The sequence below is a fragment of the Phaethon aethereus genome (genome assembly GCF_964289735.1).
Source record: "Phaethon aethereus genome assembly, chromosome: 1".
Taxonomy (NCBI): Eukaryota; Metazoa; Chordata; class Aves; order Phaethontiformes; family Phaethontidae; genus Phaethon; species Phaethon aethereus.
In genome coordinates, this window is record NC_138575.1 from 41,582,470 (window position 1) to 41,605,052 (window position 22,583).

Consider the following 22,583-nt stretch of genomic DNA (forward strand, 5'->3'; position numbering starts at 1 on the left):
TTGAAGTACCCACAAGTGAAATGTTTTCTCTGCTTAATGGCAAAGCTCACCCAAGATACAGATATCCTTAGCCTATAGACCACACAAGACCATGTTTAACAGAGTGAAAGAAGACTCATCAGATACGAGCTTACAGTTGAAAATGCCACCTTACCCTGAAATAGCTATGAAATATATCACCCAGAGCAGAACTTCAACAAATTATTAGCAACAAGACTCTAATAATTATTAACCCTGTTGGAGAGCAGTGTGGCTTGTGTGACATCTTTCTGCAATAATTTCATTCTTTTAGACACTGTGGCGCTATATACTATAACAGAAAAATTGTAAGAAGTGGTTGCAGCAGCCAATTTCAAATATACTTGCTTATTCCATACGCAGAAAGGGAATATTTTCTTCTGCCTCCCACCTGCCATTGCATGCTTTGAAGATCAAGCCAAATTCTGCATCGCCAACCAATGCTCAACAAGTAAACCAGATAGAAATACAGCAGTCACATTTACTAGGTTATCGTCTCATATATCACTTCACAAAAAAAACCCCAAAAGGTAGACATGTTTATGTTTCTAAAAAACTTAAACCATTCTCCAATTTTATGTTTCACTTTTCTAAAATTCAGGAATGTAAGAAATGGTACACTTGGAGCACTAAAGAAAATGTACCTATGAATTATCTGATTGTGCGTCTGTTACAGTAGCCAGAGACTGCACTTTACATGAGATGTACAACATGATGATACTGATCAGAATATTTTTTTGTTAATAAGATTTGTGTTTTAACATTTTCAAGCCAGTTCTGTCTTTCCTGAATACTAAATAGAAAATGCCACAAATATGTTTTATAATCACATTCTATGTATATAATGTTATCAGTAACTATATGAAATACGTAACAAGATAAGTAGAATTGTGTTTTAAAACCTTGCTTTTCTGACATAGTGTTTAAGGCAAAGAACACTGTTACATACAATTCTGTATAAAGTGTTTCTTAAAACTGACTTTATTTGTTTTATAGTTTAGAACACTCTGCAGGTAACCTTAAGAGCCTGTTCAATTCATTATCATTAAATCAACAACCAGAGCTTCTTTCTGCCATTCCCTGGCAGGATTAATGGATTTTGGCATGATTTGTGCATTTAACAGTGAAAGCTCTTGCTGGGTGAGCTAGCAAGCTTGACTAATTCTCAGTTGTGCTAACTTCATAAACTTATTTTAAGGTTTTAACTTTGACTAAAGATTAAAGGTAATGTCTTCACACTGATACCTTTGAATATATGATACTCTAATACGATTAGAGTTAATAAGTGTAAGTAAAATATCAAATATATGTTGCATGGTTCATGTTAAAATATGTATGTAATGGATATTTCACAACATCCTGTAAACTGTCATTTTTAATGGTTTAAAATGAGATTCCACAAAACAATTGGATGTATTAATATTAAAACACCTGCATATATTTAAATGCTTGAAATACTAAATGATACGCAGAATTAGTAAACTACATAACTGGAACAGATCATTTGTATTTCAAAACAACTTACACTTGAACCAGAAAAGTGAACAATTATGATTTGATTTGATTTAAAGCTGTCTTGCTCAGCAAGTCATTTTAACCTGTAAAGCATTCCTGTTACTACTGGGTTTTTCACCTTTCCAGACAACCCTAGAATCAGTATTCAGAAAAGCCTAAAGAATGGAGAAAAGAGAGGAAAAAATATTTTCAGCCTGTCTGACAAGACTACATAAGAAGCTTGTGATCAAAGGGTCTTAAATAGACATTACTGGTGTGACAAACAACATTTTTGTCCCTTTATTAGATTTATTTTTCTTCTGAAAACTGCAGTGGCCAGTGTATAGTTTGTGAAAGAAAGCTGGCAGGGTTGTATTCTTTGACTCCTAATTAACACCTTCAGTCTCAAAAGAGAACTAACAGAAATACCATAAAATGTTGCAGCTGCATTGTTATTCCGCTTGGTTGGTTTGTTAAAAGTCGGCTGGGCATTGGCAGCTGTGATAAAGGAAAAGCTCAATGGATGTTTTGTATTGTGCCCACTGAAGTGAAAGAAGGCAACCATTTTATTTTCAAATGGGCAGCTGCATAGTGATGTTTAAATGGAGCTAAATGTGAGATTTACTGTTAATTTATAGTAATTGGTTATAAATAAAGTAGCAGTATAGCTTGGCTTTCATCTATTAAAGCCGTAGAACACAAATTGAAGGGAAATGAGTTATGAAGGCTAAAAAGTAAATAGTAAAATACTAGAGTGATAGAAAATTCTGCTTAAAACAGTTACTTAGAAGGAGTAATGGTATTCATTTTTGCAATGTAATGCAGCAGCCACCTTGGGAGCAGCTAGCCAAGCCATTCTTTAGATTATGCTTTAAGAAGTAAAGGTAAACGTTGCTTTGTCCCACTGTAGTGAAAACCAAAGTTTTAATGCTTGGGATCAGAACCAAAGGCAACTCTGCCTGGAGAGCATAGGTTTGTATTTTGGGTAGTAGAATAAAGGAGGCATTTAACTCTCGTCAGATAAATCTCACTCACATTCAAAAAATGCAATTAGGGAAATATGTAAATCTAGATGTTTCATCAAATACTAGCTAAGGGGTTACCAGTTCTTTCCTTGCACAATGACTGAACTAAAGAACTTCAATGTCTGTATAAGAACCATTGTCCCAGCCCCAGAGCCTGTTGGAAACAGAGTCCAGACTGGCCGTGGGAAATACCTACATATTTGACACAGGCCCTATTTCTGAGAGAAAAGGGGGTGGAATAGAAAGTATGGAGATTTTACTGTTGCATTCTAATCAGCCATGATCTGCCTAATTTGCTTTGATCAGGAAGATAAACTAATTTTCCTATAGGCTGGATAAAAGTAATTAGCAATCCAATGCTTTCATGTTTTTGAAAAGGGTAAAGAAAAGAAGAGCAGAAATTGTAATGGTGGGAGCAAAGTACCCCTTTTCGGCTCATCTGAAAGCACTGTTAGTTGAAAATAGGATGATGCCATAGGAGAGAGGCCCTAATGAAGGTGGCTTTATGGGCTGGGGTGTCATTGTACACCGTGATCTATAATGCTATACAGCGAAACATTTCTGAAAATTAATTTCACATGAGTTTTAGTATATTTAGGTTCTGTTCTCTTTTATAGGAAAAACATAATCCCATGTAAATAGTATGTCTGCCGTTCTCTGAGGATGCTGTTTGATTTCCCAAGGCATTTTGGTATCTTTCTCCACAATCGCATTAGAATAATTCAGTGGTTAATTAAAGTCTGGATCTGCTGCTACCATAAGGCTTTACGATGAGGGTTTCTAAGGCCACATAGTGAAATCAAAACCACCATAGCCATAGCCAAAGCCAAATTACTGGATATCTCCATCTCCTGACTCTGTTAGGTAACAACTGTGTGGTGCTGTGGGCTCGAACTGTGACTGTTAGCCTGACACATGCGTTGTGGTGTAGTATGCCTCAACTAAATTTTCTGGGAGCTGTTACTCTTCTTCTCCTTGGCTTTGGCCATTCCATTTAAGTATAGGTCAAGATGTCTTGAAAGATACTAAGTTTCACTATAAAACCCTTAATATGCAGATATGATGAAATGCCAGGACACAAAACTGCCATCTTCAACCAGGCAACCAGTACTCATTCAGATAATCTTACTGAAGTCCATAGGCTGCAGAATTCCCCATTTTTAATCCCTGTCTTCAAAATGAAGGTTGTTTTGGAAATATTTATTAGCCATCTTAACTAGTATTAAGCAAAGAAGCTTTCAAAGAATATGTGTTGCTGTAATTTTTTATGTTTGACTGCTGTCGATCAGCAGTCTGGTGCTCTGTCAGTAACACGCGTATTATCATAAGCAAACGTCTCTAAATTGTCCATCACACATGACTTAGAAGAAATTACTGGACCGCATTGTTCAGCTTTTAGCTATCTCACTAACTTGAGTTACAAGGGTATAGAAGGTATTTCAGGGGGGCAGTAGGGGCCTAAAACACCCATTCCTTGTGGAGGCCTGACAGACCTTCCATAAACATTAGGACCTCACATTTGTACATACTTTTGTTCCATGCAATAATAATGCAGAGTAGAATCATGTAACCTTATGCTGTACTAAATGAAGGTTAAGGATTACATCTTCTGCTAGATTTCCCCATCTTTTGTATGAATTGAGTAGTTCAGCGGGCAGTTACAGACAGCCTGCTTAATAATTCTGTCCACCTACCTCTTTGTATTTTGAAAGTTATGTTTAAAAAGTCAGATAAGCACAAGGACTCTATTTATCATTTGTGTTACGGTTGTATTGCAGTCCACAGCCATAATTGGGACTGTGGATTCACTGTGTCAGGAACAGTTAAAACACAGAGGCAGGCTCTATAAAAACTTTCGAAGGAAAAAACCAGCTATTTGTGATGAATGGCAAAACCATTTTATGGCGTGGATAGAGAAACAGGGGCATATGTTCTATCTCAAAGACGCTCCTATTAAAAAAATAATATCCTTTAAAGACTTGAGTTTGGAAAATTAATTTCCCCTGCCAGCAAGATGCATTGAATAGTATTTGGGAGGAAAAACTATGTTCCCCTATGATAACACTCTTAAACTGACGCAGATAACAGATTTTTCTGTTGTCTTTCTATGTCCTAAATATGTTGGCATTATGAACATCTGCAGTATCTGTGTTCCAGCCCATGTGATGTGAGCTGCAAAAGCTATGTTCGTTTGAATGTGAGAACATGGATGCAAAAATAAAAATTGGTGGAAGACTTATAAAGAAAAGTAGAAACATTCATTGAAATACCGCTGAGAGTTGTGGTTAGCCTGGGAATAGTTATTGGTTTTGCTTAAGGAGGCAGCACCACCTCATAGATAAATCACTGATCGAGTTTCAGATGTGTATTTTCTCCTGTTTCCTTATTGCACTGCATAGTGCCACAGCAAAATTGGTTTATGTCCCACTCTACAGTCTTCTCAACTCCTAAACAGTAGTTAACGCTTTCTTTATGTTATTCTTTGAAAAGTATTCCATAATTGAATATTGCTCTACAAAAAGCGCAGGAGGGAAAAGCCAGCAAGCACATAATTACTTCATCCCAGAAAATTGTTCCCCCATCCCCTGCCAATACACATCCTTCTTGGACATGGGTGGGCAGAAGTTGCTCCCCTGGCACTCCCAAGAGAAGAGAGAGCAATTCCGTCTCAGACCTTTGAATTAGATCACATTCTCTGTAGGATGTGAGCTAGACTGCAGATTCTTACAGCTGTTATTCACAAACCTGAGGAAGGATGGGGGATTGCTTTTGTCCCTCTTTTCAAGTTGCACAGAAATTAGTTTCCTAAATCCTTCGAGTTTTTCAGCACAAAAACCATGAGGAAATCAGAGGATCTGTGACTCTTACAGGAGGAAGACAATGACCTTAATTATGAAAGTTGTCCTTCTTCCATAGTGTTCTATTCATTACAAAGCCAAGGGTTTCTAAAATAGCATTCTCGTGGTGATATGTAAATACATGACTCTCGAAATGGTGCAGAGAAATAGTTTTACAAGGAATACTTCACACTTTTGTGAAATCACTCATTTCTAGTCCCAGAGGATTCAACACACATATGAAGTCACATCTACGTAGAATTTTGTAGGAGGATGTGTGTGAGCTCTGCCCGTGTTCTGAGCCATCTGGAAACCATCAGCAAAGCACTGAGCCTGACCTTACCTGAGCACTAACCTTACCAAAAAAGGATGTTTTTTATCTAGAGACACCTAAGAATCTGCATGAGAGAGAAACATGCTCCATCTCATTGGACCTAGAGGAGTCTGACTACGAGATAGAACCTCACGTGAATCTGGGCTCCCTAAGCTCTACTTTCATGAAACGTATCCTGAGTTACAGAGAAGAAAGATTTCAAATGGCTTTAAGTGTTGTTACAGACTAACTTGCATTCCCTTTTGTTAGGGTTTTAATAATTTTTATGAAATCATCCTTACTAAGTATTCTGTATTTTTAGGAAGACCTACTTATTTATATTTTTATAAAAGAAAGGCCAACAATGAAGCACAAGTCTTAACATATACAGACAAAAGTAAAGGCAACTTCTCACTTTCACACATGAGGAAAAATAGTTTCTTTCATTAAAAGCAAAGCTTGAGTAAGCAACCAGGCATTACAGTATGCTTCAGATATAAGAAAACTTAAGCTGTATTGGTGCAGAGAAAGAATCAAGGAAGCAGGTTTCTTCATCTAATTTCCTTGCACCACCACTAGTATAAATATTGCACATACATTTTATCTTGTAATTTAGTTTCTCATGAAGTCAGCTGAACAGATATTCAGCTCCAGATTCACATACTGATCCAAAATGCAGCTGTCTAGAGTAAGCAGTGTCTCACTCTCCTAAGAGTCTGTGTAGTCCTAGTTGCTGGAGAGCATTTACCAAAGAAAGTCACTCATCTGAAAATGAGATAAATCTTTCTAGATTTAACTGACTACACTGGGAGCCCAGAAACCTGTTTCACATGCAGACAGCTAACAGAGCTGTTAGGAGCTGAATCCCAGAATCAGAGGTCAATGCAAGTGCAGAAGCATAGGTATCTATCTATCTAGTGCACTCGATTTGCTGTAGGGTATCTATCTCAGCTGTCCCTTCAAAAGGCAATGTGTTGTGTCATAGGTCATAATGTTATTTTGCTCGTGTGGATGTCTCAGGTAACCGATGATGTTTCAGATTACTCTAGGTGCCTATGTTTAGCAAACTAAATTGAGTCTCCATTCTTTAATGCAGCTGGAGCTTCATTTAGATGCTCGCACATACCTGTCTTGTGCCATTTAAGGTACTCCAGGTTATCTGAGGTGTCTCCATGGGATACATATGATATGGCCTCTGCAGGAATTGCATCCCCTATTGTATGGAGAGTGTTGGTTGGAAACCAGGCAGGACACCCTAAGTCATCTCAAGAAGTGACCCACAGATAAAAAAATCTGGCCTAATTTACTTTTAATCAGCCAAGAGACGCATGGCATATTTCCCCTAAGAAATCTTCAAGACACGTGGAGAATTGCAGTATTATTAATACAGTAATTTGGGGTGGGAGAAGGGGGCAGGTTTGGAGTAGAAAAACCTTTCTGTTTAAACTTGTGTGATAGGCTTCATATTAGTTTTACAGTGAGTTGAGCTGCGTGTGGATGATCTGTTATGTCACATCCAAGCTTCAGAGTTTTCTTATTTAAATTATGAGGTCTCTTCCACTGATAGCAAAACAAATGGGTAGGACATGTCCACGTAGGTGGTCAATAAGGCAAACGAAAGAAGCAGATGCAAGATGTAGCCTTCAGCCGTAGTTCATATGATTTCACATATATAAATCCTTGACTAAGCTTCTCCCTTTCAACAGTACTATAGGGAAGGATAATCTTTGTGTATTCTTGTGAGGCATGTCCAGTGAACTTCACTGATCCCCAGGCTGGGTGTTCTTGACATTCACAGTAAATTGTCCAGTATGGTGAAAAGGTTGATTTGTTCAAACAATGAGATCTATCTGGATTGGAGGAAATTTGACAGGGGTCTCATTTTTTTTTTTAAATATTAAAAAATTTGCCTAGCATTACATCACTGGCACCTCAGAATTTACCTGGAGTCTCCAGTGTGTGATCTTGTTCTGGTTTTCTTCTTTTCTATGATGCATGAACATTTTTACCTGATTATTTAATAATAATAATAGTAATAATAATAATAATAATAATGAAATGCCTTGTGCCCTTCGAAATAGCTCCTACCTTGGCTTTGGTATAACTTACCAGGTGCAAAATGCAAAAAAAAAATTAGAACGGAGAGAACACAAATATTATGAGGATGTAAGAACAGCCTAAAAAAAGAGTTTGTGTGTGTAAGGGGCAGAGGTTCCCAGGATTTAAAGTCTGTCCATGTGCTTTATTTGGAGAAAGGTAAATTAATACCGTATTGCCCTAAAATACGAACACAAGGCAGTATGTAACATATTATAAATTATTAAGCCTTGTAAATTTATAAGGTTTTTATAAAATATCATAAAGTAAAAATGTTGAATAATGATTTTTATAAAGTTTTTGTCTTTACTTTCAATATAAAACGAACAAAAATTCTTCTGACATCTGATTAAGGGAAATTTTAGACTGTTTCATTAGATAAAGCAATCAGGTTGTGCTTTAATCAGTTTCGTTGTTGAATTAGAAGAAACATACCTTCCACTCTTAAAATGGTAACGTAATTGTAAAGTTGTCAGTCTAGAGTTCCTATTTGAACTGATTACACTTGATAAAAATAACAAGCCGTGACAAATAGCGGGGCTAGGTTTCAGTAATTCACTGAAGAATGTCTCTACCAAGTCTTTGTGGCAAAATGTCTTGTTTGCAGGACAAATGCAGAGTTGAAATAACAACCCATGAATACCACTGGTGAAATGGCTATGTACACAAGGTGAATGCTAAAGTTTTCTCTTCTGAATGGACCTTTTAATCCAGGCATTATCTAGGCTCTGAAAAAGTCTTCAGTGGCCTTACGTACAGATTAATGGGAAAAGCTGAGACTCAGAGTCGGGCTATTTGCAGAAACAGTTTTCAAGATTTACTGATGGTTGACAAATGCCATTTAAGCTTTCAAAGCCATCAATATGCTATTGAAAGGGATTTAGAGGGAAATCCTCCCACTATAGAAGACGAGGACTTTGAAGGATCTCGGTGGAAGCCCTTGGTCTCCCCACCCCTTCAAACCTTTCACTGGCTTCCTTCAGCATATAGAGCCCTGAAACGCGTGGCTATGGGAAAGGGGGGGGAGGCCCCTTTCAAAGACGTTTGTATATAACTGAATGTGCCAATCTGCTTTTGTTCAGGCATGAGAACTGAATAGAAGTGTTTCCAGAAAAAGTCTCTTGTGCTCATGGTCAGCTTTTCAATAGGCTTTCTGCTAATAGATTTTTAATATGGGAGTTGGAAATGGTGAAATACAAGTTTGAAAATTTTATTGAATTGAAAAATTGCCCAGAAAAGCCTCTCTGCCCTATAGCAATTGTTAATGATGCTACCATTTCCTTCTTTAGCACTGTCTTTTAAAGAAAAGTAACCTCATACATTATACATGTGACAAGACAAATCACCTGAGCTTTGAGTTTAATTATTTAAAATAATGCCCTGTCTTTTTTCCACAGACATTTCAAAACCCATTTCTATGTTCATTCTTTTCTCTGCTTATTTAAAAGCTCATTTTCAAACCACATGCCTTTATTAAAAAATGTCCATTATGGAATTAGGTTAGAAAAAAAGACACCTTAGATGATCATGTTTTTGTTAAAGGGGTTTTAATTTAAGATCTGGATGTCTTGAAGTCCTCGTTTTTTCCTGTGCTGTGCTGAATCTGCAGGATTTGAGATTAAAATTCTGAAGAGCTTAATAAAATTGCACAAATGAAAAAGTGGCAGAACCCGCTGGACAGCTCTGGAGAAAGGATCTCTCTGCATTCTCTGGTGGATCATGCAAGGATATACTGGGGTTTTATTCAGGGATCTCCCGATGGGTTTGTGTTTTTCAGTCAGCACTGATGCCCACAAAAGCCCCTTTGTGGTCCTTTTGGTAGCAATAGTATCCCTCTAGAGCCATGTAGTGCCATCTTCTTCAGTCTGCCACAAGTACGTGAAAGTTGAGATCCACATGCCAAGACCATGACTGAGAGGGGCATCCTTCACACCACTGTCCACATGGGAAGGGAGAATAAAGCCAGCCTTTGGGCTGAGGTAGTGTCTTTATACCCTGTGTGTGGTATGAAGAGGAGCACCAGTCTGCCTCCCACCAACTCCAGCCCCCTCATGAAGGGATGGCAAGGCTGACTGGATTCTGCAGAGTGTGGAAGACAAGGTAATACCTCTCAGCAGAAGACCTGCTTCTGCTTAGCAAGTGGCCTGTCTTTATTTCTGTCCTATTTTTACATTTCTACCTGCACCATTTCCAAGCTGGCGTCTGTTTTGTCACCATTTGGGGGAGGAGTGCAACAATAGCAGTATGTGGCAGGTACTGTCTTGGGCACTCTTGTGCAAGCTGAGACCAATGGTCATCAGCAGTTGCTGTCATGTAGGAGGTGGGTGTTCTGTGTTCGTTTGTGCTACTTGTTCATCGCAAGGCAAATTAAGCCTGTAAGAGATCTCCCAGAGTGTCTGAGCCTTCTAGTTCCAAAATATTGATTCATCTTTGCCCAGAAAGAACCATCACAATGCAGATTATTCTGAATAATCCTTCTGGTTTCCTGATGGAGCTGATGGGAAAGCTGTACTTCATGTGAAAGGAAAATTGAGCAAAAGCTATGGAAAAGAGAGGGTGAGGAAGGGAAAATGAGCAGAATCAGCAGATTGCTTTGGAAGCAGAACACCAGGAATGAAAAGTCAAGTACCCAAATAATTGAAGCAGGCATGAAAACCAAACAGGAAGGAAAGAAAGAAAGACTTTAACAGTGAACTGTACAGAAGTGTAAGAAACAGAAATAAAGCACTTCCTTAGATTGTTGAACCTCCTCACTTGAAAAAAAGGTGTGAGGATGATTTCGTCAGCAGAAAATGTCACATGTTCCTCTCTCTAGTGACTCAAACCAAGGGCATCCCGCCTTTAACTCAACAGATTTTAGAAATGATAAAAGGGCTGGAAAAAATATGTGGAAATCTTCCCAGTGAACCCAGCAGTACTACATTCACTACTCCAGGCAAAGCGATGTGCTGTTGCATGATTTCCACAACTGTGAAATACTGCCTGTTGGGTAGAACCTGGCATTAGGCACTTGGAGGCCTGGGATGACGTCCTCCTCCCATGGGAGTCAATGGGAGTTTTGCTACCAGCATCAGCGGAGCCAGGTGTTTACCCCCAGGCACTGTTCTAGTGCTGACATTGACTTGCTGTGTTATAAGTTTTAAGACATGTACATAATAGGGTGACTGATTCTTTCCAGCATTTTTATAGCACTTGGAATAGCTAAAGGAAAGAGATCTTGGAAAGTTCATTTCATGTGCAAAAAAAGCACCAAAAAAGCAGAGCAGACAGGTGCAGTATAGGGGGGACACTTAGTTCACAATTGCACACAGGTGCAATAGTCTTTGCAGCAGCAGTTTACATTTGTTAAACGTTTGCTTTGGCTACTGATGTTTTGTAATATTGTTCAATATTGTCTCCAGGAAGACCCAAAACTGATATTTGAAACCTGAAACTGAGACACAGCAGTGGATTTGACTGAACAGCACCAGTTAATAGCTTGCCCTGAAGAGATTTTCTGTTGATCATCCTAACAATCACAAGAAGTGGTGGGTCACTGGCCTCACAATGAGGTTGCCAAACAGTGGACTATGTAAACACTGTGACTAAAAGGAAGGAAACAGGGATCATTTATTCTGGATCAGTCTGCTGCCTCTACACATACTAAATATTAGCTTATCCTCTGAACAGCCCAGCTGATCTCAGTAGAAATAGTCCTGAAGTATTTTGTCTCTGAATTAATTGTACAGCTCTGATCCCAGTAATTTAAGTTATTGGAAAGGGAAGTAATTTATCCAAAGAGAAGACACTTTTCTACTAGAAGGAGCACAGCCCTTTTCCCTGAAGATTGTGCTAGTATAACTACATGAAAAATACATGCCAGCCTTACCCAACACGTGAGGTCTCTACCAGAGATTTCTCCTTGGTAGGGTAAGTTAGCGCATCTCAGCCTAGCTCCTTGACCTGAATTGTTTAAAGTTAGCTCAGGTATTTCAATACTCTGCTGATCTGAAAGGCAACTGTTCAGTTACAAGCAAACAAAAAGTGTGGAGACCAGGTATATATGATGTCAGTGTAAGATTAAAGACCTGGTGTTTTTGTGTATTCAGACTCTTTTATACCAGCCCATGTGAAGGTATCTCATGATGAAAGTGAATTTTGAACACTTAGGAAAAAAAATTTTACTGATGGAGAAATACAGTGGTTTTAAGTGTGTTTAAAAAAAAAAAACAAACAAACTTACAAAGTTTTAATCTTTGTAAGAATCAAGCTATACAGATTTCCTGGCACTTACTATTGGAGAAGTCTGGGTGTTCAATCTGTCAGTGAAAAATCTGACAGCTCTGCCATTCCTCTGAGCTCTGTAGGAGGTGTTGGAAGAGGCTGTCAGCCAGCCAGGAGCTGGCAGATCTGGAGGCCCATTGTATTTCAGAGAACAAGCTCTGTCAGACATAAAGAGAAGACATGCATATAAAAAAAAAATCCACAACTTTGCGTATCTGAAGAAGATTTATGATATTTACGTCCTAGGTATAGGATCACCCTGCATTACTCTAAGCCAACACTGCCAACTGAAAAAAGCAGTTATGTTTCACCTTCCTTATTTGTTTCTCCTCTATACTTTAGCTTCTGGTAGCACAAACAGCAGCGCAATGAACAAGCTGAGGGAGCTGATTTAGATTAAAACTTTTTTTTTCCCTGCTGAACTTGTTTTAATCCAAATCAGTTGCCGACTCTGGCTGAACAGCATTCTCAAAAGGAATGGGCAGTGCTGGGGGGTGGGAGGGGCGGAGATCAGGAGTAATTCTTTTGGTAGCAACATTGGTCAAAACTGGGTGTTCTAGTAGTACGACATCAATTGAGTTGTCCATGCAACAGAGAGAAGATTCTGTAAAGAATTACTTCAGCTAAGCGACAACACAAAAATGACCAAATTAGTAATTCAGAGTAGAAGTCTAGTAGTTGTGATATAGCAGAGCAGAGTTTTCTCTGATGAAATACCTGTTACTCTTCAACAACACAAGGTACAGCTAAACTGTAATAAAGGCAGAAGTGACAGTGCTGTGTTAAAACAAGTCCAATCATTCAGCACCAATGCATGGGAAAATGGGAACCTATAGAATAAAGGTAGTGAAGAAGAGCAAACATTTTTATGTAAAATAACCAATTTTACTGAAAATTCCTCTGAGATAAAAACATCAGTTGGGATCAAAGACGTGGACTCTTGTCTTTGCTGAATGATGTTTTTGCCATTTCTGTTACCTAGCCAGAATTTCACCCAGTCTAGAGTATGTGTATTTTGCAGTGAACTGGTTTGGGAATACCAAGTTTATACATATGATAACTGCTACATTACATCACATCACAGAAAGTAGCACTGTGCAAACACCCTGCATTATGAAATTAGTACAGCTGTAGCAGCATTGTGCTGTACCTGGGGTAATTAGCCTTTCTGAGGGCACCTAACATGATATTGTAACTTCTAGCTCTGGACCTGGCTCACTCATCTGTACCTTGGGGACCTTTGCACTGTGCAATGTAGGATATATATTTCCTGCTCTAAATGCAGGTGTGTTGTGCACAGTTTTCCAGATACTCAGATCTACACCATTACTGTTAGAATGTGTTTACAGCAGATGCTCTCAAAGCTGTTTGCTTTTTAATTCTTCAAATCCTTGTGGTGGAATTGAGTTGAGGCAAATTAAGATTAGCAAAATAAGTAACTTACAGTGTATATTGTTACGAATTAAATCAGACTAATCCTGATTCATTTCCACCCTCAGCAGCCTCACTGAAGTAATATTGGATATTTCGGTGAAGGTGAGTTTTAAAATTGGTTTATGTAACATATAATCTATGATGTACATAACTTCCAGTTGGGTGTTCAGCCCAATTGGCTGTGTAGCCCATAATACTTGATTGAGGAATGTTGTACTTCATGACTTTAGGCTTGTGTTTTGAGTCTTTGTCTATACTCGGGTATATTTTTAATTAGCTTCTGCTGTAGTCAAGGTGTAGTACGCTGATAAGCAAACTATGCCATGTTTTTTGTAGATGCTTTTTTCCTCATATAAATAACCATAATTTAGGAGCAGTTTCACTGAGTTCAGAGGGATGAAATTATAGACCTGGAATTAGAAGGAAATTGGACCCCCAGTTTCTGAAATGGATTAGTATGTCCGTTCCTTCACAAAAGAAAAGGATGTTTTTCTATATTATTATAATTATTGTAATAAATAGTTGTAAAAATAAGCAACTTCTAGAGGTGCAGAAAATATCTTGAAACTAAGAGAGTCCAAGGTGTTTTTTTCCCGGACTTGATCACTTCTAATAAATATCTTTTCTCAATGTAACTGTACTTCATCAAAAATAAGATAAACAGTACCTGATAAATAAACAGGTAATGATGAAAAACAGAACAAACATTCTAGTAGTTGTCTTCATAAATTACAATAAAAACTGATATATTTTCCTGTTGTGCATTGTTTCAGTATCTGAACAAGATGAATCGTTTATGCAGTACTTGTATAATAGTAACTCACAAAGTAAAATAATACTAATACAATCTGTGAGCATGGGAGAAAGACAAATTCCATTCAGTCCTCTTTTAATTGCTCTTGCTGGCATCTGTATTATAAAATATTTCTTTAACTATTCAAGCTTTAAAATATGTGATTTAAGTACAGTAAATGATTGACATATTAGAACGTTTTTGTAACTTACCCTGGTAATTATGACTTAGCAAACTGAGTCTTCAGCGCCAAATGAACAGCCATGAACCAGCTTTGAAAGTAAATAGATAATTTCATCTAGGGAGCATCATGAATTTCATACACAAAAAAAGCAGAGGGCCAGAATCTTTGTACCTAAAATGAAATGTCAGGTGCTTGTCAGATTAATTCAGCACTGTGTGCGTTTGATCTGATCTTTGATCTTTACTTTCTTTTTGACCCTCATTGTTTGCTCTGCCCTGCTCCCTCTGCTGGAGTCTTGGATAAGCTGAATGGCAAAATTGTTTCCTGAAAAGATTAATCATGCACGTACTGTTTGCTTTACAAATGTTCTTCAGTCTAGATTTAAGTATGTCTTTGATGGCTGTTTATAAGACAGAATTGCCTTCTATGTTCAGGAATAGTGCATGCTGTTTAAAACAACTGTGTTACAGAACTTCTGCGGTAATAAGCAAAATTTTGCTATCTGTGACATTAGAGGAACCCAGTGACACATGTTGGGAGTGCAGAATTTTGGCCAAAGCATTTTGTTCGTTTGTGTTGAATCCAGACGTGGCCTATCAGCCTGGTTAGCCAGGATCTGATGTTTAATATTCACCCAATGGGTTATGGGCCAATACACAACAGCAGAGAAGAGGTGCAGACAGAGCCCTCCTGACCTTGCTGGATCACCTTTGAGGCTTCTCTAAGTTCAAGGTGCCTGATCCTTCCTATAGATACCTGTTTACAATGGCAGTGGTTGTATCTTCTGTAAGCAAAATGCACTGCTAGAACAAGCACTACTGGTCTGCCAGGGAAGGGAAGGACAGTGCGAGGGGGACAGTGGGAGTACTGTCCATTTACTGGAATAAAGCTCTTCGTGGGGTGCACAGGCAGACATACTCTCACTGCAGGGTCTATTCTCATGTGACCACACAATGTCACTTGCTTTTTGCAGGGCGTATTTTAATACAAAGGTGTTGGGTCTCTGGAAACATTGAACTTCGATGTCAAGTAACAGAAAATTTCTTTAAAAAATGGGTAACAAGTGATCTTGCTTTAGCCTTGCATCACTTCTGTGTTAATTTTTGAAAGTATAGAATGGGATCAGTTGCTGATAATTTGCTATTACAAATAATATTACATGGGATAATGAATTTTTAAATATTTAGTTTGGGCATTTGTCATTATCAATGTGCAGAAGGGCAGAAATATCCATGCTATCACCACTTCTTGTTTACTGTGAATACCTTGATAGAGGGATTGCCTGTTCTGTGTAATATCTATTATTACTCTCTCTCTTTACTGCTTCCTGCGAATCTACCACTTTTTTCCCCAAAGATTTTTCCAAATACAAAGATGCACTGCTTCAAAAGTGAATTAGTTAGTGGAAATTCACATCGTAATCATAGTTTACCACAAAGTCCTTTAAAGAACCACAGATGAAGTTTGAAGCTAGGTGTGAGAAGAAATGCAATGGCTCAATTATCAGGAAGCATTTTTAATGCTTATTTACGCATGCTCATACTATGCCCTGTGCTGCTCTGCATTGGTGTATTAAACATACAAATACATGACTGCCGATTTTCACATTGATTTTGGAGGATAATGTAATCTAGGACTACTAAAATGAAAATATGGTCATTGTTTTCTGAGGCCATTGACAGCTTATGCATCACCATTTGGAAAACCAGTATAAATGCCATGGGGTGGACAGTGTGATCTAATGAAAAGGGCAGTGTACAAATCATCATCAGTGTCTGGTTCCTCTGTGGTGTACAGCCTGCTGTTTGACTGTGAGCATGTCACTTTTCCTTCAGGTGTCTTAGTTTCCCTTCTGCAAAATGATGGTAATTATTATTCTATTTATTTATTGAGACCCTTGAATGAAAACATGCTATAGGAATTTATTTGTAAGAAATAGGAACTACTACAGTGTTGGCAACTTTAATAAGCAGTTGTAGCAAGTGAAGTTATTTTTGATATCCATAGTGAAGCATTTGCATTAGTAGGTGGCATGCACTTAATAGCTAGCATATTCTTCCGTTGTCCAGTGGAGCTACTAAAGTATTCTGCCAACAGTAGAAACAGGAGAGCTGTGTTAAAAAGATAGGCATAGCAACGGAAGAGTGGTAGTAATTCTTACCCCTTTTCATTATTTTGTATGACTACATATGAGATAGTGTCCAATTTTGCTGTAAATAGTTTAAGGAAATTGTCTTAGTTTAGGAGCTGTTCTCATCTGGTAAGAACTCAAGGAGTGCATTCAGTCTGTTGACAGTATATTTATATAAGTTTATAAGCTTTATCTTTCAAAGACTTCCATAAAAATAATCATTCATACATCTTGTTGGGCTAAGGCAGGGCTAGAGGAAACATAACTAATAATCCTAATTCCTAATAATATGTCTTGATAATTTTCTAAAAATCAACCAGGTTGCAACTGTTAAAGATAGGCTACAGAATTCATTGTCTTTAATATTGGATTATTTTATTAGCCATGCAATGGGTAGACAAATTTGTACCCTTCAGTTCAATAGAAGTTTAGCCTAGTGGTAGATTAACAGGTTGGTGAAAGCCAATAGAAGCCTTGCATATATCCTTGCATATATAAAGACAGATTTTTGTTCTCCTTTAAAAGACATAAATATAACGTGGAAAACTGATCTTCCATGATGAATAGTCACTGAAACATCTCTTGTAATAACAGCTAATAGCAGGTTAGTAACTTCGCCTCCAGACTCATCTATTGTAAGTTAAGAACTAGTTCACTTAACTTGTTTTACTGGCTTTTGGGAACTACTCACTTTTAAGATGGTGACTGGATATTTTTCAGCGTGTATATGCATGGACAACAAAACTGGGGGGAAGACCTGTTGTATCTACCTTCCTGGACTCTGTTTTTCAAATGCTCAGAATTTGCCCATATAGTCACCAAGAAAAAACAGATAGATGCATGGCGCAGTTTGCAATATTTTCTGTTCTTTGAAGATTTCATCACGGATAGATAGGATTCTTCTTGCAAGTCACTGGAGACACAGCATGGTGATTGACTGGCACGGAGTATAATTAAGATATCATTATAGTGAGCCATGTTGCCAATGCAGTCATCGAAGCAAATCTTTTTATCTTTTGAAAAGATAAAAGTTTAGTTTGCTGGTATGTTGCTTTTATAGTCAGCGGTCCAACAGGCTGCAGGAATGCTGATGGGAGAACAGATGATGGGTTCATCTGGCTGTTCAAAATAACCTATTGCCTTTCCAGTACAGTGTGTCGGCTCATGGTGCAGGTAGTTTTTCTAAAGGTAGATCCGGTACTATTGCTGTTTACATTAGGAGCATTTTAAAACTCAAGAGTATACTCTTACAATGCAGCTCCTACTGACATTGGTGGGGTTTCCATGTGCTTTGGTGGTGGGATATAGGAGTAGTTCTGTTACACTAACTTATTTAAAGATTTTCAATACTCTAATAATTGTTAAGATTTTCATCACTGTAGCTTGTAAGATTTTACCAAGTTTGACAAGAAGTGTTTGCACTTTCAGCTGGTTTGGTTCGGAGTATACATGCACAGGCACACGAAGGAAACTGAGGAACGGATCTGATATAAAATCAGAACTATTCCACTGAGCACACTTAAAGATCTAGTACCTTGATTTTAATATTTTTCAGCATTACACTACAAATTGTGATGTGCATGCCATCTTTCATCCCCCTCTCTTTTCTAGAGAGAGCAAATTGCTGATTTTGACAGGCTAGTGCTGAAAGGAGAAATCAGAATACCTGTTTGATGCACTTTTTGGAAAGAAGTCATTGCAGGTGCAGGACATAAGACATACCCATTACAATTGTTACTGTTTTTCATGGTAATAATATGTAAACCTACAGTTTACCAGCTAGCTCTTTCTGGCTGTTAGCTGGGCTTGATCTAGCTAATGGCCATAAATCTCATCCTAGCTATGTCTTCTTGGCAGTATGGTCCAAAGGCTGGCAAGTTTGCTGAGAACTTCCTTTATTTGTCTCTGGAGCACTGTGAGGAATTTCTACTCAGCAGCCCAGACCTTGCAGTATTGCTCACATGAGCCCAGTGACTGATTGCATTGCATTAACTTTTTTTGTTTGTCTCACTTCTCTGAACATCCACCCCAGAAGTAGCGCTGGGTGATAGGCCTTCTCTCATAAGTTCCTTAGTTCCCTCAGTGAATAAATAAAGGATGAAATGCATCCATGGTAATTCTGACCCAGAAGAGTATTCTGAGTCTAAAAACTGTAAGCGCAAATGAACAACTCTTTGCCAGTGTAAGCAATGTGAGGTTTTTAGGGAGAAATAATGTCACCTATTTAGCCAACGGGTACAGTTGGAAGATATAGAGGATTTTGATTTTTGTGCCTGAAAATTCCTCAGTTTTTCTAGCTGTATCAGCTAGCCTCATCAAAGAGACTGCCTCTCCCTACAGTTGTCTCCCTTATATTCGTGAACCCTTCTAGCTACAACAATAACACATCACCAGCATAGACTGGAATGGCCTGATCTTCCATGATGAATAGTCACTGAAAATCTCTTGTAATAACAGCTAATAAACTAGTATTAGTCACTAGTGTGTTAAAAACTAGTTTGGAAAGATGTTATTGAGCCAATTTGGAAATAATTTCTGTTACCTCCAGAATCCCTGGAGGTATTTAAAAGATGTGTAGACGTGGCATTTAGGGACATGGTTTAGTGGTGGACTTGGTAGTGTTAGGTTAATGGTTTGACTCTATGATCTTAAGGGTCTTTTCTAACCTAAATGATTCTGTGATTCTATGAAATAGGCATACTTAACATTTAGTAGTTCTGTTGCACAAAAACATCTTTGTACTTCATGTCCCAAGAAATCTGGGAAAATCTGGGAAAAAAGAACATATCTAATAGAATGAGATTATTTAACTAGTAGGTTTAAAAAGAGGTAGCAATTACTGCAGTGTAGACTGGGAAAAAGAAGAGGTTCTCCTCCATCATATGATGTGAAGCACATACTTTACCACATGAGTGGAGTCCAAAAAGGAGACTGGACATTGGAGTTCACTGTTGATAAATCCACCTATGGGGTCTAAAGATATTTTTAAGAAAAGTGCATGTATTGTTGATTTTCTCATTGTGCCTCAAAGCACGTAATGAAAGCCACCTTCTCTTACTCTGATCCTCTTAAGATATTAGGGTCTGGTCTGTAGATTGCTTGTGACTGCTGTCATCATGGAGTCTTGTGAGTGATACAAGCAGACAAGTGCTGCCTACTGCTAATAGAAATTATTATGCTAGAAAAACAGGGTTCAGGTTTCCCTGGTCAGCCAGAGCACTGGTTAACGTTGGTTTTGTAGATTACCCTAAATATGTGTCAATCTGAAGATGAATCACTCCCATCTTCCACCAAAGCTGGCTTTTTAAGTCTAAAATGTGATTTGGTATGTTTACAAAAACCCATTAAGACATGTGTTGAAAATCTTACGGTCAAAATTATATTGTTAAAATACTGGGTTTATCTTAATATTCAGTAGTATATGATTCACAACTTGGATGAGTTTTTCTTTTGCCAAATAAATCCATGTTTTTGTTCCTTTGCCAGAATAAACCCTTTGAGCCTTTATCAAAGCGAAAGGGTAATAACCTGCTAAACTGTATGAAAGAATTAGGTGATAAAGTATTACAGTAAAGAATGAATTTACTGAGTACAGAGTTCTCAAATTATATCTCGATTTTGAAATGAATGCAGAGAGACCTTACCCAACAATGATTTGATAATTGTTGTAAAGTATTAACACATTTCCTTTATTTCAAAATCTCTACGTGAAGTATGTTTTTAAATTATATATTTTAAAATTCAGCAGAAGTTCAAACATCAAAATTAACTATGCTGACTAAAAACATATATTCTGTAATGTGAAACAGACTGTGGGTAATAAAAACTAGATGGAATAGGAATAGGACGTCTGCCCACCAAAGTACAGATAACTTATTTACCTTGTAAGCTCTCAACAGCTGGAAGAAATAAAGTTATCTAAATACTACCCAAAGTAGCTGGAAACTATAAGCGCCACTACAAAACATATATATACACACACATATATGTTTAGATAGTGGGGAGTTTTACATTATCACATAACGTTTGCATAGAATATGCATGTCTCCAATATTTTTATTTCAACAGTCTAGAGGAATTTTGACATAGTTGTGTAAGTCATGTCTTCCACACAGAATTTTATTATGCAGTCTGCTTACAGTTTTTATACGTAATATAGAGCAATTAAAATGATACTGTGGGGCATGGGGAAGACAATGGAAAACAATGGAAAAGCATGTTAAGAATAAAAAGGTATTATATGAAATTTAGTCTAAAACATGGCTTGAATGAGCTCTGACAGAGCTGATATGGCTGGTTGTTTCCTGTGCCAGGAACTACCGTGGAACCCCACCAGGAAGTGTGCTACAGAGCAGGATCACATTACACCCTTGTTTTATGGTTCATTTCACTTATTTAATGCAATTTGAGAACCTGCAAAAAAAAAAGTACAAAAAAAGGGGATGTTTATTATTTGAAAATATGTCATTCCTTTGACTCAAGTAAGTTGGGTTTTGGGGACACAACATGTGCCTAATGTAAGGCAAGGCAAATCAGTATGACCGTGTAGCAGGTTGTACAGCAAAAGCAAAATGCTTCCATATTCGTGAAATGTAAAGAATGATGCAGATAGTTTGTATCTGTACACTTTTGCCTGACTACTTTAGTAAACCAAGTGTGCTACAGTGCTACAACAACAACGAAAATCGTTGTAGTTTTCCTTTACGACGCCAAGTAAATTTTAATGCAATACAGCGGTTTATTAAAATTATGTAGACTAAAAGGGTTAGTTAGTATTCCAGCTGATTTATGGAGCATGATAAAACATTCCAAAATCTTTGGAAACAAGGAACATGCTACAGCCTGTATTTGGTTTGACAAAGCTGTGTTCATACGAAAGAGGAATGTTTAACGTGCTAACTAGATAATGATTCATCAATTCTGGCAGAGGAACTAATTTTTGTTAATGTAGTACTTAAAAATGTGTGGAATGAACAGCTGGATACCGCAGTTGTGGCATGCCATATTAAGTCTCTGTCTGTTTTCCCCTACAGTGATCTCAGTATGAACAACATTACTAAGCTGCCCTCAAACCCCGTGCACAATCTCCGCTTCCTGGAAGAGCTGTAAGTATCATTGTATCCTTGATGGGCATAGTCAGCACTAGACACATTCCTGTGTTTGTCTCTCATACTTACTGTGGGAACCAGATAAAACGGTGCAGGAAAGCTGTCAGCCTGACACTTTTGGCACATGCGGAAACACTTAGTTGAAAAAAAACCAATTGCTTGTGATTCTGGAAATGAACTTATAAAAGAGTTACCGTGAGGGTACAACTTCTCTAAGCAGAGACAGAGCCAAACAAATTAAAATTTTTAAACAATGGCTGTTTAAAAAAGCTGGATTGATTTTTGGAAATAGTTAAAGCAGCAGGATATTAAAAGTTTGAATACTGGCTCATGTTTATTAAAATCGCAAGTAGAGCTATAATCAAAACCAAAGCCTGCTGCCTCATTCTGCCTGTGTCAAGGACAATTGAGTCCACATTTCATAGTCTGAAGGCTTCTTATCCTAATCACTCTTAATTACTGTTTCCTTACTCTTAAATTTAGCATCCCTAAAGGCTGTGTGTAAAATGCAGAATCCTGCAAAAAGCTTAGTTACGCTATCTAGTACGTTCATTGAGGGGAAAAAGTACACTGCGAAAACTAGCTAATCAAGCACAACATCAAAAGAGGAATGCTGGTTTGAAGTGATGGTGACTAACCAAAAGTGAAAAGTATTGTGCATTCATGAGACCTGGATTTGGCAGTGACCCTAGTTATAATGGCCCAGGCTTAAAAAAAATTTTAAGTTCCTGAGGAGTGATTGAGACTCTCTAACTGATGCACCATAGATCTTGTGGGAAAAAGCTGGCACCTACATTTGCATGAGTACCTCTAAAAGTTGATTAGAATCGTCTAGGCATCCAGCCTCTTATGAAACATGGTTTATAAGCTTTTAAAAGTGAAAGCC

The 22,583-nt window shown here is 37.8% G+C and overlaps 1 protein-coding gene across 1 annotated transcript in view; it reads left to right on the top strand.

Moving 5' to 3' along the window:
* The window catches only part of LGR5 (leucine rich repeat containing G protein-coupled receptor 5), a gene marked incomplete at its 3' end in the record, with an annotated part of 90,181 nt that overhangs the window by 16,620 nt on the left and 50,978 nt on the right, over positions 1-22,583 (top strand). The window contains exon 2 of the mRNA XM_082014290.1: positions 21,623-21,694. Coding sequence (XP_081870416.1) covers positions 21,623-21,694 — 72 coding nt within the window. The remainder of the gene's footprint in view (positions 1-21,622; positions 21,695-22,583) is intronic.